Source organism: Filicampus tigris, chromosome 2, assembly GCF_054856515.1.
Source record: "Filicampus tigris isolate MCC_2025a chromosome 2, RoL_Ftig_1.0, whole genome shotgun sequence".
In the NCBI taxonomy this organism is placed as follows: domain Eukaryota; kingdom Metazoa; phylum Chordata; class Actinopteri; order Syngnathiformes; family Syngnathidae; genus Filicampus; species Filicampus tigris.
The window spans coordinates 22,082,224-22,099,045 of NC_141218.1; the positions used below are offsets into that span (position 1 = coordinate 22,082,224).

At 39.9% G+C, this 16,822-nt stretch overlaps 2 protein-coding genes across 2 annotated transcripts; both read left to right on the forward strand.

Moving 5' to 3' along the window:
• Positions 1 to 313: 313 nt before the first annotated feature.
• LOC147151785 (uncharacterized) lies at positions 314 to 5,840 on the forward strand. The gene is made up of 3 exons (XM_086022085.1): positions 314 to 341; positions 2,558 to 2,717; positions 3,872 to 5,840. Exon 3 carries the CDS (start codon positions 3,874 to 3,876, stop codon positions 4,615 to 4,617), a length of 744 nt encoding a protein of 247 aa, XP_085878211.1. The 5' UTR covers positions 314 to 341; positions 2,558 to 2,717; positions 3,872 to 3,873; the 3' UTR covers positions 4,618 to 5,840.
• Positions 5,841 to 13,148: 7,308 nt separating this feature from the next.
• LOC147151786 (uncharacterized) lies at positions 13,149 to 14,208 on the forward strand. Its single transcript, XM_086023916.1, has 4 exons — positions 13,149 to 13,295; positions 13,427 to 13,541; positions 13,746 to 13,817; positions 13,928 to 14,208. Exons 1-4 carry the CDS (start codon positions 13,235 to 13,237, stop codon positions 14,025 to 14,027), a joined length of 348 nt encoding a protein of 115 aa, XP_085880042.1. The 5' UTR covers positions 13,149 to 13,234; the 3' UTR covers positions 14,028 to 14,208.
• The last annotated feature ends 2,614 nt before the right edge of the window (positions 14,209 to 16,822 follow it).

A 16,822-nucleotide genomic window follows, 5' to 3' on the forward strand; every position in this document is an offset into this window, starting at 1 on the left:
ACAAATTCAGTCCATCGTAGCTTTAAGTGTACGGCAATGAGCATGAATGAAGGTTTGAAGAGATTTTTACGCTCTTCAGATGTCCCATACAAGGGCATACTTCTCCTGTAAAGGGATAAGGTATGTACTAAATGTTAACAGTTAGTTAACAAAACAAAATTTCTATCCACCTTTTTCTTCGTCAGTGAAATGAGCGTCATGTGGCGTAATCCATGGTATTATACGGTATATATTGAACCACAAGTGGGCACACTATGCATGTAAGTACAATGTTACTGCAGTAAACACACATGAAGAAGAAAAAACAGGGCTAGGCAGTGTCGTGCAGGCAGTTAATAAAGGTATCAACAGACACACACATGCACAGCGTGATAATCGGTGAAATAAAAACAATATGGGGCACATGTCGTGTCTGTGGGGCCGTAAGGTATACAAGAAATTTTTTTTTTTTTTTCCTTACTCGGCCGTGTGTCAGCAGTGCGGCACCTGCATGTGACATGGTGCATCTTAAGTCCGTTCTCAATGTCGTTTGGCTGACTCCGACCGACTGGGACCACGTGGGTTGATTAAAGATCCAGACGGGAAATAGGCGATGCCCAGCTCCGAGTATCAGTATAGTATACTTACGTTTACACCACACCTGTGTGGCAGACTTGTTATGTTACCATACATAAAAAAATAGTACGTTTATACCTGTAATTGTAGTAGATAAACTGTCTTTCATTTTAATTAATGCTTCATTTTGCCTTTACATCAGTATTCTATAATACATAACATATCTGATAGTTTGTAGATTAGAAAAAGACCTTGGAAAAAAAATTGCATCCGATATCACAATCGCAGTGGTCCGCTGATAGTGTAGTGGTACACACGCCTGAGTTGTGTGCGGGCAGCGTGGGATCGATTCCCGCTCAGTGACAGTGTCTATGTGTGCCCTGCGAATGGCTGGCGACCAGTTCGGGGTGTAGTCTGCCTTCGCCCATTGACGGCTGGGATAGGCTCCAGCAACTCTCCGCGACCCTATATAGGATAAGCGGTTTGGAAGATGACATGACATCACAATCGCAATTTTTAGGAAAATAATCACAATTATATTATTTTCCATAATCGTTCAGTCCTAGTATGTACCTGATTCAAAGATTCGTTCCTAACAGTGCCTTTTAACACGACAGCAACTTTGCTGATAAAAACGGAACAGAACCAAGAGATAACCAGTACTTATCGTCATTTCACTTCACCTTGTCGCCTGCAACATCTCACCATTGATTCATTGACGCTAAGCTTGCGTGCAGCAGCGCGGTTTCCTTCCTGGATAGAAAGATCGATGGCCTTCAACTTAAAACATGCATCATACGAACTTCTTTGTGTGGGTTCCATGATGGAGGTGCGAGGATTTGAAAATAATTAACTGTTTGTAATTTGTTGTCGGTGTTCTGGGAAAAGTAGCGTATTCTTCTTTGCATTGATTTTTTTTTTTAGTTTTGATTCTAATTTCGGTTAGAGCGCCCCTAGCAGTGGAAGAAAAGTCCACAAAATAGCTGCACCTTTATATAAACCGCATGGTTCAAAACCTAGGAAAAAAGGTAGCGGCTTACAGTCTGGAAAATACCGTAACCATTTTTCTGAAATAGCTCATAGCAAGTGATGATAATTGTTGTGATGTAGATGAAAATTTGTGGCCCAAAGAAAGTGGGAAGACTGCACTTCAATTCCTACAAAGCAATTCAATTCCCAAGGGCCAATTTGTTGGATACATATCTTTTATGGCCAGGCATACATATTACATGTTAAATATTTACTTAAAATGGAAATTAACCCAAACATATTTTTTTCAAGAATATGTTCTATGCAAGCGCACTAATTGAAACAAGGCATTCTGATAAATGTTGTGTTGTGCAACAAGAGTTAGAGCCATTAGTTTTTAGCCATCTCCGGGGGCGGCCATTTTGTCGCTTCTGTCAACTGAAAAAGACATCACAACTGCTCAGGGCTCAGGTAGCGGCCAATCACGGCTGGCCTGTTTTCTGAAGCTGAGCTGTGATTGGTCGTTATCTGAGCCCTGTGCAGTTGTGATGTCATTTTCAGTCGACAGAAGTGACAAAATGGCTGCCCCCGAGATGGCCCTAAAGGGGTGGATTTTGCTGTTTGACTCATATTCCAACAAACGCAATTAATCAGATTAATTAATCAGAAGGCTGTGTTTCAACTAGTGGGCCTGAATACAACATATTCTTGAAAAAAATATGTTTGGGTTGATTTCCACCGCTTTAAGGAAAGGTGAGGATCAGCCATGCATCGGGTTGGGGTTGCATCCCCTGCACACACTCTCTTTCAACATTTCTTATTGAAGTCTTTGTCTGCCTTGTGTTTTTCTCCTTCCATCAAGACACTCACCCAATGATGGGGTGAGGAAATGAATGGTGGGTCTATTTTTAGAGGCAGGGAAGGAGGGCAAACCAAAAGTAAGCAAGGGAGAGGGGAGGGAGAGCGTGTCTGGGGAAAGAAAAGGGGGGGCGTGTAGAAGATAAATCTGCATTCTGCCTCTGCTGCTGGTCAGAGACAGCAGCAGCAGCCACAGAGCGCGCTCAAGAGAAGCGCCATCAGCCAGCATCTCACCTGATAAACAAACCCTTCGGCTATAGAGAGAAGGTGCCACATTGACATTTGAGCTTGCCGCTGTAGAAAAGGAAAGATCAGCCAAGAACGCCTGCGAGCAGGTGAGTGTAAAAACCACTGCAAGAATTCACTTAAACAATAATCATTGTTACTGGTTATGTATGAAGAGAAAATACATAAGGGTGCATACTGTATGCTTGGAAAGAGGGCTGCAGCCTGTTACCACTTTCAGCCATGTTTAACTGTAGATGTTTTCTAAATTTAGCACTGTGCTACACCTTGAAGGAGACTGGGAGAGGCTGGCATCTTTGTTTGGCTTGCTCTATTTTGGGGATAGAGGTGGAGACTAAAATAAAATGTGGGTTACACTGGGTTCTGATGGGAATAGATAGACTCAAAACACATATATATACAGTACTGATATACTGTACTGTATTTACACTTCTTGTCATTGTTTGTATTTTCATTTGTTGACATGACATGATATGATATGTGCTATTACAATAATCAAGTCATTTATTGGACTGAAATAAAAAACTGTGGATGCTTGTGTTTTAAAACACACCAGCCTATTAAGAGTTATGTTGAAATTGTGTCCGTGTGGAGTCTCGGTCAAAACACGTCTCTTCCACACACACACTGACAACAACATTATCTGAGATTCAGTACAGGAAGAAAGTCTGTTCACATGGATCAGTGTTTTCCAAACTTTATTTAGCTAAGGAACATAATTTACTGCAGAAAATTCTCACAGTGCACAACAAATATACATAGTGTACCATAATATGAAATAATGATTATCCCATATCAATTTACTCACAAATGTTCTATTTGCTGGCCTGCGCCTGTTTAGTTGAAAACAAACTATCATTCATTTGAAAGCACATTTAATTGCTCTGCCTCCTGTCACTATAGTTCCCTGGCATAGATACGCGGGGATGAAAAAAGATATGTTCTTTGCAGCATTTGTAGATCATTACCACCAGAGAATGAATCATTTAGCAGTACTTAATGTTTACTGCACTTCATCACACAGAAAGATGTTTTAATATTTTTGCTGCCTTATACCCACAGGATACAGAAGGGAAAAGATTATTAGGATGGTCCAAAGGTCAGACCGCGATATTAGAGAGATTCAGTGAAGTGCATCCACAACAAACCGAGCCCAACTGATGTTTATGTTATGTACCCTGGCTGCAGTGTGTTGGTTTTGGCAATAAACATTGCACCTTCCCCTCCCTACGCTCTCCCTTAGCTATGCGGCCACGATCCAAACTGCTCTCCAAGGGAGGATTGCTCCTGCCTACGATCAGCGAGGGCACTGAGGAGACAGTGAGAGATATGAATGAGGCTAACAAGCAACGTGTCACCGAACACGTTTCTTCTGACGACTACCTCCTCTCCATTTGCCACCTGGCGCACCCCACATTCCCCACCGGCCACGTTTCACCCAGTGCGCACCACGTCAACGGAGTGCATCAGAGGATGCGGGTGTCACCCCTCAGCGAGACTAAATCCTTGACGATCAACCACAGACAAAAAGGTGTGCAGCATGTAGAGCGCAATGAAGTATTAGGCAGCTCAGACCCCCTGGAGTATCTATACGGGCATCACGACAACCTTTCGACTTGTCAGTCAAGAAGATCCAAGGGATACCCACATGATGGAAGGCAACGCGAGAGTGAGCGGGAGAAGCCAGCTCGCTCAAGAGCTCACAGCATCCCCCATGCTGCAAGTCCTGGTCTCCCACGGCAACGCAAGAGCAGCTGCCCTGAGATATACACCAACACTGCCACGACCATTCCGAACATCTCCACAAAACACAACCGACCCATGCTGATGGCCCGGAAGGGAAGCGTGTCAGACAGCAAAGGAGACGGGGATGGGATGAACCCAAACAAGAGGCACTCGATGGTCTCACAGTGGATTTCTGATTGCAGGTCAGCTTGGAGGGAGGGACGAATGCGAGCCTGCATGCTCCCTGCCATCACTGAGATATAGAACCTACAGTCAAAAACATTCAGTAGACACACATTTTCAAGCAATTTCCACCAAGCAGTACACAATTCAGCTGAGAATGATAGAAAATGAAATGGTGGACTCAGATCAGGTTGGACTGATTGCAGATGGTGATTGCTGTGTCAACTACCAGAAGTGGTAATGCGCGTCATATACCTAAGTCCAAAGTCTCAAGTCTTAACCTTCAAGTTTCAAGCAAGTCAAGTTAAATCCACTTGATTAAGCAAGTTGGGTTTATCAAGTCATACAATCGTGCTCAGTCACAACATATATTTGCATTAGCCACTTGGTACTCAGATTCGCTACTTGTGTTAATTAGCTGTACTAACACGCTCACATTCACACACTGGTTCTAAAACCAATCATCATCATATCATCATAACCGACGTGAAGCTTTGAGAAGTGGTGAAAATGCAGATTTTCAAATGTAGAACGGGCCCGATATGTCAAGTTGTTTATTTAATAGTGTTAAGTCAAGTCGAGTCTTTCATAAATTTGAGCCATGCATGCAAGTCTAAAAATTGCAGAGTTTGCACTGGCTTTCTCTGTGTACTGCACCTACTTTCCACATTTCAAAAAAATGTGTGTTAGGTTTACTGAAGACTCTAGATGTGTGCCCTGTGACTGGCTGGCGACCCATCCAGGGTGTACCCCGCCTCTCGCTCAAATTCAGGACAAGGACGGATGAAATATACTAAACTGTGCTGCTTGGTGGAAACAGGATGTGATAGTGGCATTTGGAGACGTGTATGTGTTTCTGGCAGAGATGGGCACTTTCACCTTTTTTGCCGGTCCATCCTCCGTCCAGGAGCCCTTGGTACCCTTCCGTCCTCATCCCTCCGTTCTTATTCATAAAAAAATAATCATCCTTTGACCCCGTCCGTCCTCGTCCTTTTAAAGAGCTTCTGTCTTTACATTCCGTCAGTCCACTAACTTGAGCCGATTAGGGAATAGAAGGACGGAGGAAAACCCACGGATGGACAGAATGCCCATCTCTGGTTTCTGGTATATTGTATATCTATATATTGCAACTACTTTATCTGCATTATTCATCTTTAACCCATGAATGCCATCATTTAATATACAACTGTTGTCCCGGTGATTACAGGGAAAAGAAAATTCTGCAAAATCGTTTTATACTTTCCACTGTCTTGTGACGTGATAATTCATAAATAAAAGATTGTTGTTTTATACTCTCATTCAAATTGGGGTTGTGTTGTCTGTGTGCTCTGATTTGAGATTTCTTGCACTTGTAAACCTTTGGAAAATGAACTCTTGTGACCGACCGTGTCAGTGCCAAGAGCTGGAGTTTCTATAGCAACTAGTGTGGGTTCTAGCTCTGGTAAACACGTGTGAAGAAACAGAAGAGGTGGAGGGGTTTAGGAAAACTGTCAACACTGAACCTACACATGCATTATGCATGTTGTGTTTTTGATGTAATAAGGCTGTTGCAAGTGGAAATGCAGACATGAGTTGAACAGTTGCTATGCAGGAAAAAAAAAAGGATTGTAGCGCAATCCAAAATGATCCTCTAAGTACTGAATTAGAATTGTTTTTATCCGAGAGGGTTGAGAAGGAAATATTTCAACCACAGATGCATTCTGGCATGTTATATTACAATTAAACACAAGGGGTCAGCCTCTTGCAGATCAGGACTCCAGGAGAAAATAGCAGTGATTTCCAACCATTATTGAGCCAAGGCGCATATTTTAAGTCAGAAAAATTTCAAGGCACACTACCAAACCAAAATGCCACCAAAGGTGAATAGGACTTGTCAAATACATGGTTTCTGCCATCAAAAAGAAGATCATTGATTTGCTCTGCCTGTCTCTATAAGTCGCTGGTATGGATGGATGAACAAAGATATGTTATTTGTTATAAATAAATACTCTTTTAGCCAATAATGAAGTGAAATTTCATCATTTCCCGCGGCACCCCAAGTCCACCCAAACAGATTTTTTTCCAGAATATGTTCTGTGCTGGCCCACTAGTTGAGACAAGGCATTCTGATTAATGCATTTGTGGAATATGAGTTAAGCATCAAAATCCACCCGCTTTTAGACATCTCGGGGGGTGGCCATTTTGTACTTCTGCCGACTGAAAATGACATTTTGACTTTTTGTTTATTGTACTCATCTGTCTTTCTCCCAATTGGGCTGAATTCCTTTGTTAATCTTTTGCTGCACTTCTGTTACATTAATTTCCGTTTAGTGTTGTTGTCTGTTCTTCCGGCGTCTAGCTTCCACTGTGCTCCGCCCATCCACTGTTTTTTCATGTTATCGCGTCAAGCCTTATGCTGATGTTGTTCTTTGTTTGAATTTATTCATCCTTGCTCACATTTGCGTGCTCCCTTGATTTAATAAAGCATTGTATTTGTTCATAAGTTCTGTTTAGCTCTGCTTTGGGGTTTTGGAGTTCTGGGCACATGATCGTGACCTTAACTCTTATTCCACAAACGCAATATTTATCAGAATGCCTTGTTTCAACTAGTGGGCCTGCATAGAACAAATTCTTTAAAAAAATATGTTTGGGTTGACTTCCGCTTTAAGATCTCTCATGGCACTCGAATGTACCCCAGCACACTGATTGAGAATCACTGACCTATAAAAAGCTGACCGCCGGAATACACCACTGGTGGCCAGTCAATCAAGGGTACATGGAGACAAAGGGAAGACGTACACATTCACACCTATGGGTAATTTTCACTGAGCCTGAGATGCATGCATTGGGGATGTTACAAACTTTACCCATGTTCCAATGAATTTCTGAGCCTATAGATCCCCATGTTCAGGGGTGTCAAAGTCATTTTTGTTGCGGGCCACATTTTAGATTTCCTCAGAGGAGCATTATGACTGTGAAACCATATAAATATTTAATCAACTAATACACTATATTTAGTGTGCATGACCCAATTTCAAGATATTAATGCAAATGATTTTATACTAATAAAAAGGGCAAAATTATTGATGTTTTCTTTTTTTACTTGAAAGTTAACTTTGAAGTCAGACAAATAAAATGTTTATCATTAAGCTTGAAGATTTTGTTCTACATAGCCATTGAATCAACTTTGATAGAAAATATTATTCCACATGCACTGGATTAAAGCCCTTATGACCAAATGGCACTTAGGCCATGGCTCTCAGCCTCAAATGCCTATTTTACCTTCCTTAAACTAAAAATTCTAGATTACCGTAAATTGAATTACAAAACAGAAAGCACTGGTTCATGAAATTTAAACCAGTTCTGGAATGTGGACATAACGATAGTTCCAACAACAACTGGAAGATCCATTTATAAAAACTCAAACAAAATCTGACAAATTAACTTCCTCACAAATCAGACCCTTCATCCGAACAGGAATCCTGGTGTACTTAAATTGATTTGCCAGGAGCGCATTTTTCATTAGCCCATTCTTTGCATATGGGTCAACTAAACCCAAAATGACTGAGACCTTGTCCCAAGCTACCATGTTTGCGAATACTAACAGAACAATGACTGAGGTATGAAATGTCCACACTGCTAGCATTTTTATCTGGAAGACACTTATTTGAAAATATATTTGGTTAACTTTTTTTTACTTTGGTTCGTGCAAAATGGTTAATTGCCACTCATCTCAGCTCATAATATGCTATTGTCTTCTCAGACAGGACACAACTCCTGACCACATAAAGGAAGAAAACTAGTATTCCAATTTTTAGTTGTTACCTGTGATGGAGGAGATAATTGCAATGTGACAACTTACCCATGTGACAACAAACCCTGGTCTCCCCCTATAACAGAAACATTGTGAGGGCTAAAAAGAAAAAAAAAACTGTTATAGACGCAACCTCTGGATTGTAGGAGTGAAGAGCAATCAACTGTCCATAAAAGAAAAATAATAATAATAAATCAGTCCTACAAGAGATGTGAAGCATTCAATAGCAACAGTAACAGGAACGATAGGCTGGAATTTTATGAAAAAGAAAGAAAAGCAACAGTTCTGGGATAACATTTTAGAGGGATTGAGAAAAAGATCTGTGATCGAAAGGCTAAAATTACAAGAAAGGAAAAAAATAGCTTGTTATGACCCATTTGTATTATTGAAACAGAGAAGGGGCCTAACATGGAAGTAATTTGGATGTGAACAAATGTGGTGTGTTAATGACGTGCCCATGATACTAGGAACAAGGGCACAGCACAACACTAAACATAGAACTAGAGTTAACACTCACAAATACCCACTGTTGGCTAGTGCTACAAAAAAATAGTTGAATATGAGTTGAATATTTTTACACAATAATGACTTGAGGACAAAAACGAGGCACTGCATACAAAAGACAGCGGTACAATATGTACAGGAGGAATCGGGACTGACAGCACACATTAATTCACAACCAACCCCTTCAAAATCAACAGAGTCCTTTTTAAGCAGTGGTGGCGATAGTACAGCTGGTGGCAATCCTGGAATCCATCCGGTGGTCAGGCCTCATCCTTGGGACCAATTGGTGGGGTGAGTCGGGGGCCAGGGCCACCAGTCAGAGAGGAGCAAAACACCAGCACACACACAGTTTACAGGTTGACGGCCACAAAGTATTGTGGGCCATAACGTTGCTCATCATTCAAAACATATGTACAACTCGTCTGTGAAACACAGTGAAGTCATGACTTGAAAGTTCTTCTAGAACAGGTTCATTAATCTTCATTGATGAAACAAATCATGACAGCACCAATTTGAACCTGACAGTCTATGCGGGAACATTTTTTGATGCCAGTTTAAAGAAAGCTGCAATCAAACTAACTGGGAGAGCAAGATAAGGACTCAAAATTCACTGCTAAAACAAAGGAGCTCATTGGGGGCAAGAAGTGGCTTTATTAGCCAAGTCGATCTCTCCACCTATGGAGCAGCGGGCCTCAACAAGTCCGTGAGACATTTGCTACTGGGCCGCATAGGGAGACTGAACAAAAAATGTTTTATCGACTGACAGAGTCTGAAAGGAGTTTTATTTTTAGACTCAGGTGCATCCGCCTGTGCCTCAGTACACTTACTATAAAACCTCTCATCATGTGCTATGGTAGTAAAAGAGTAAACCCACAAGCTGGGAAAAATGAGTGAAGCCCGGAAAAGAATCACAAAAGAAGAATGCGACTGTTTGGTGATGGTCTATGGGTCGCAGGCTTGATGCCAATATTGCAAGCAAACGTAAGTCTTTTTCACTGTAGTCTATTTTAAGTCTATCTGTTCTAGTACTTGTGCTCGCCTAAAAATACAAATAAGGATAACTTCTAAGACGTGTGTAAGATTCAAAAATAACTTCGAAATCAAAGTTCAACTGTTGCTCTCTTGTCTCATATTCATTTTTTTTTTTATGTCAAACCAAATGCTTTGAGTTTTCAGCAAATATAAAGAGATTTGGCCTCACTTTTTCAATAATTTTGCAGAGGTGTGTTGATAGAAAAAGAGAAATATCAGTCTGACATTTTATATATATATATATATATATATATATATATATATATATATATATATATATATATATATAATTTCAATGTATACCGAAGCCAAAGTATTTCTGTGAATTAACAGAGATCACATTTCAAGTTAAATGAGAAGTGCAACTGCAGAAGGCTTGTCTAAAGAGGTATAGTGCTGACGCTATTATTTCCTGTGGTTTCGTTCATAGCTGGGGGTCACACTTTTTGGTTTTACGCTTTTCAGAGATTCCAAACACCCCCTCTGTGTGAGAAAGAGGAAATATCAAGGTCATTTTTAACGTTCCCCTCACCTACCCATGCGACAAGTTTTCCACTGGCCATGATTGTCAAACAACTCCCAGAACCGCGCAAAGTCACGCTTTGTTGGTTCCTGTGCCACAATGGTGCTGACGTCTCTACTTCCCCCCGTAACGGAGTAACAAGCCATGTAATATTCATGTACATGAAATATTCAGCCAGAATGAGCACATTCTGGATGTCGGAATGGCTGTTCATCAGAGATGAAAACCGTCTCCCTCTGCAAATGTGCAGGATTAAAAAAATACACCCAATGAGTTTAATCTGAGAGGCTCTTCCACAGTTTTAAAGCCGTAGAAACTCAATATTATTTTATAATGGCAGCCACACTGTGATTTTGATAATGCATGATTAGTCCTAGTTTAAACTAATAGAGTCACTGATGATGTAGTGGTACATTCCACCTGACTTTGGTGCAGACAGCGTGGGATCACACCACTCAGTGACGGTGTGAATGTGAGAGTGAATGGTTGTCTGTCTCTATATGTACCCTGCAACTGATTGGTGACCAAGTTCAGAGTGTATTCCACATTTCATCCAAAGTTAGCTGGGGTAAACTCCAATTCACCCCCGACCCTGAACAGGATAAGCAGTATAGAAAATTGATGGGTGGATGGATTTAAAATGAATATAAAAGTGGGTGTTTGCAGCGGGCTATGGAAAGATTTTAATTTATCGCCCTTTAATCAACCACCCCACACATGCACATGCACACACGAGTCTCTTACTAAACCAACGCCCCCTCACAAACATAAACGTTATTTACGAGGGGTGTAGCAAAAATGATTGAAATCAGAAAATCGGTTTTGATTTTAACAGTGTGAATGCATCGGTAAACAAACTAATGAATCAGTCTCAATATAGCTTGAACCCTTCAACAACCGATCAAAAAGTTATAAATTGGTTTGATGTTGCTGATGATTTGTTGTTTCTTGTCATTTCATTAACTTGATAGTTTGGGCTTTGGAGAGCTTTTCCATCTTCTTATCTGCTAATAAAAACTAATAATAAAAGTAAAAAAAAATACCTGTATATCTTCGTCTTTGATAAATCTCTTTGAAGGAAGTGCAAAAAACAGTAACAAATAGCCTTTTATTGGAGAGATGCACACCGTGGTTGTTGACCTTGTTTTGCCACACCAGCTGTCCAATTCCTTCTTTTTAATTTTTGCTGCTAACCGTAGGTAAATAATCCGGCCAAGGAAACCAAGGCTGTGCTGGGTGTCCCCGACGACATGGTGAGGCTAGCGTGCATCCATGTGTGCATAGCAACACCACAGCAACACCACAGCAACACCCCTCCATCATACCCTCTGTATTGTATTGTATCTGAGGCTATATTCTTGTCACGGTGGGACAAGTTTTAAAATAATGGACTATATCCATCCGTTATCCAATCTGCTTAACCTCACAAGGGTCGCAGGCGTGCTGGAGCCTATCCCAGCTGTCATCGGGCAGTAGGCGGGGTACACCCTGAACTGGTTGCCAGCCAATCGCAGGGCACACAGAGACAAAAAAACATTCACAATCACGCCTAGGGGCAATTTAGAGTGTTCAATTAACCTACCATGCATGTTTTTGGAATGTGGGAAGAAACCGGAATACCCGGAGAAAACCCACACAGGCACATGAAACACCCTCAGGAAGGCCGGAGCCGGATTCAAACCCACAACCTCTGAACTGTGAGGCGGACGTGCTAACCAGTCGACCACGGTGCCGCCCTACCTCTCACTATTGTGCGTTGATGCTTGCCAGGTATAATAATATTAATCATTTGTAGTGCGCAGACATCAGGGAATTGTGCTTTTTCGTGCATCGCTTTCTTTTTTGCTGCTTCCCCTGAGTAGACGGGGAAGGAGTATGAGACTTATAGAGAGACGATACAAAAGAAGTACTGACCCCTGAATGGCATTTCCTCTTTATTCACAAGCACAATAAAAGGGACGTAAAAGTGAAACAGTTGATGCTACTACATTATTTTATTTGAAATAAGGCATTTCTTCTCATGGTGCCTTGCTTGGGCACCAACGGTGCTTTGTGCACACCTTCAACATTCTCAGCACCTGCACCAAGACTCTTTTCAGGGTGATCAAGCTCTTCTGGTATTATCCACCAGTGGTGGACTGTCAGGGCCAACAAGGCCTTCTCTGCTGAACGAAATGCTATCAAACTAACCTACTTTTGTAACCTAAATTCTAATATTTGTTCCACTCAATTGTATTAATGTATTTTCGACATTCTATTCACTTCATTTCATAGTATTTATCTTGGCTACATTGCCTCCAGAACACATTTTTTGGGCACACCAGATTTTGGTCTTTATGTATTCTATCCACGGCCTCCAAAATCAGTAGGGCTGGCTGCTGTGTATGTGTGTATGTATGTGAGTCTGTGGGAAAAGTCTGATAGGTAGATGGCTAGACAGACAGACAGACAAATAGACAGATACTGTAGCTAGCTAGCTAATTAGCTAGCAAGCTAGTTAGCTAGCTAGCTAGCTAGATAGATAGATAGCTAGATAGATAGATAGATAGATAGATAGATAGATAGATAGATAGATAGATAGATAGATAGATAGATAGATAGATAGATAGATAGATAGATAGATAGATAGATGTGGGTGGTATTAGTGGAGGTGGGCGGAATTTGTCTTTTGTTTCCGTGTAGTTTGGAAGTTTCACTTTCCATACACAAAAAACCCCTTGAATACAGGAAGGCTGCATGGTGTGTGACAGTATAAAAGGAGGAAAAGAGTGGCACTTTCACTCAGGTTGCATTTTGTTCTTCTACTCTTTGCCTCAGCATATCCTTGACCCAACAGAGGACCAGCCATGTGCAGCACTGTCAAAGTTTTTCTCCTGGCTGTTGCCATCTACATGTGCGCTGCTCAACGTAAGTTCTAACACTTATTTTTCTTGTTCATTATTTCAGATTGCAGATTGCGTCAAAACTCTTGTGAATTAGTTTTTAAAAATCTATGATGGATAGCTAAAATGTTTTTTTTTTCTTGCCTTCCCCTCTAGTTAATGAAACACAGAGTTGTCTGTGTCAAGTTGTGAAGTCGTTTGCCTCAAAGTTTGGAATAAAAGACGTCACGATACACCCAGCAAGCCCCTTCTGCAACAAAGTGGAGATAATGTAAGATTTTATCAAATTTTGGAATGGGATATTATGCGCAACAGTTTTAGTAGGACTTGTTTTAAATATAAAATATTGTAGATATTTTAAATGATGAGAAAGGGATCCTTGATGGAGTGCGGCCTTAGTATTACAAACAGATGTTAGTTTAAATGTGCATTATTCAAAATGTTTGTTTCTCACCTGTACTACATATTTTCACAGTGTCAGCACAAAAAATGGCTCATATTTCTGCTTAAAGCCTAAAGCGGTGACCCGTGTTCTCGCAAACCTCATGTGAGTACTGCAGGAAATTCTCTCAGCAAACATAAAACATCAAAATTAGACCTAACTTTGTTTCATTTGTTGAAATGTTTCTATTTGTGTCCTTTGCTTTATGTGTTCAGGAGGAGTAAGGCCACCTCCAGCTCAGACGCCACTGTGGTCAGAACCAGTGCCACCCCAATCACCAGCAACATCCAACCAACATCTGAAAAGCTTCAGTAAAAAACTCAGATGACTGCTGAACTGAAACAAATGTACCACAAATGTAAATTGCATCAATGCAATACTTATAGAAACATAATACTCATGTACGTATGTATTATAATACAATGAATACTGTCTTTGTTGTATGAATTACTTAATATAATGACATTTATTTTAATAAAAAAAGAAATAAAACCAAGGCTGTTCAGAATCATTCACTCATTCCCTGCTACTTATCTGCTATACAGTCGAGATTTTTATGTACAGTAGTAGGCAATATAGTTAGTTCATTCATTAGTGACATCATTTTTTTTTCAAACACTACTCAAGTTAACGACTTGAAAATCTTTGCTGTCGCAGAACTGCACGGCACCACATCGCTTACCTGGTTTACCTTCTGTTTTAATACTCAACAAATTAATAAATTATAACATTATATTGGTTTCAAGCTAAATATATTGTACAAAATTATTCCAATGCACTTTTTGTGCATCCTTGTTGTGATGTGTTTCTCTGTTTTGATGAACGATATTTTCGCGGGCTGTTAATTATATTGAGGGCACTAGAAACCTTTTGATCATACAATGGGTATTTGTTTGTCCGCCATGTTGGAGGTTGAAATTGGTAAAGGCTAAACTTGAACAAAAAGAAAGGTAGACTGTCTCATATTTGGTTTGTTAGTTCATTTTTCTCGTATTAAAGACCTTAATCAATTTATATCAGCTCATAGAAATGTTCCATTTTCCTTAGATATTCTGAGTGCTAAAAAGTTGACAGTATAGAGAAACTTTGAAAGCAGTGGAAAAGACACGACACAATAACATAGTGGCTGTCATAAACAGCTATGATCCCAACACTGAAACTGGAGCAATGTACCATATGTATAGTAACACGTTTTCTTACATTGCATTAACAAACACAAATGACAATGATGACTGGGTACCTGGACGGAGTGAAACCACCTCTGCTGATTTGGGAAAGCCACAATTTCTGACTTTTCCTTGACAAACACTCAGTTATCTAACCCAGATTAAAAATTGGTGCAGGTAAACAGTGAAATGAGACTTTCCCACCTGCACTGTTGCAGCCCACACAGAAATGTATCTTTTTTTTCTTTTTTTTTAAATTGACTATCATCAAAACTAAGCAATGCACTATTAAGGGGTCACGCCGAAGAGAGAAAAAAAAATGTAGTGCACGCATAATTACATATTATTACTACAATGCACTTGGAAAAGTAGTGAGCATCGATGCTCATGCACTCAAGAATACAAACCATTGCGAGCAGGAAAACAGAATGGCTGACTTAATTGACTTAATATGATTATTTCATTTTATTCAATTGAAAATATGCACGATAAAGGAAATACAATAGTATAAATACAATCAGTTTAAAATATTTTTTTGTTCACAGCTCTTAATGCGCCAGTGCGTCGTAACAAGTCACATGACATGCGACAAGGTTGGAGTGGACATTCGGGCACAGCCAAGGTTCAGGAGGGGGTTGGCCAAGATGGCGGCTTGAAGAGAAAAACACAACTGCAGGGAAAATATGTTTATTCAACCGTACTATAAACAACAACAGACACATAAGAACCATGTTCCAGAAAGATATCACTACATTACCTTATGTTATTCCACCCTGGAATATGTTTGTAGATAATATACAGTGGAAAAAAGTCTGGCTTCTATCAAATAAATATCTTAATACGACCAAAGTTAGAGAAATATCTTTTAAACTGATCCATAAATTCTATCCAACTAAAACTCTAAACAAGAGATTTAAGAAAGACATTGATGAGAATTGTAGCTTCTGTGATATGTGCCCCGAAACTGTTGTTCATTTATTTTGGTACTGTCCTTCTGTTGGTTTATTTTGGCAGGAACTGTGTGATTTTATTCATAGTATATTGAAAGGAATGTCATCATCGCCTGGAAAAATATATTGTTTTTTTTTTTGGAAGATACTATGGAAAAAAGTAATACATATCTGATTAATCTTTTAGTTCTCATGTCAAAATATCATATACATTGTTGTAAATTCCGTGGAAGAAAGCCATGCTTTATTGCCTTTTATAACGAATTTAGACAGTACATCCGTTCTATTGAATATTCTAACAATCCAAAGGCTCTGAAAACAATGGAGATTTGCCTCAAGTTAAATGTGTTTCTGTAAATTTTATGCCCCTAGCATGCCGAAGCAAAGCCTTTTTTCTGTACTTTTTTTTATTGTTAGTATTTCATTTTTTTAATTCTTTTATTATTGTTACCATTATCATTTTTCTTTCTTTGTTGGTTATTTATCTGCCTGTATAGAATGTTATTTGACTCATTGTTCTATTTCCTGTAATTGTACAATTTTCTAAAAGTGTTCCTTATTTTCAAATTTTGTATTATGTATTAGTCCACTGATAGTGTAGTGGTATACACGCCTGAGTTGTGTGCGGGCAGCGTGGGATCGATTCAGGCTCAGTGACAGTGTCTATGTGTGCCCTGCGACTGGCTGGCGACCAGTTCGGGGTGTAGTCTGCCTTCGCCCATTGACGGCTGGGATAGGCTCCAGCAACTCCCCGCGACCCTGTATAGGATAAGCGGTTTGGAAGATGTATTATGTATTATTGTATTATAACGTTTGAAAAAAAAAACGAAAAAAAAAAAGCCAAGGTTCGGGATAACTTTCGAACAGCATCACAAAAAAGTGAGCTGACAATATAGGGTACTAAATATTGGATAGGGACAGGAATGCTTCCAAATAAAGTCTAAAAATATATTTTTTTCCTCGCCTCCTGAGAGATTGTGTCATGAAACAGCCA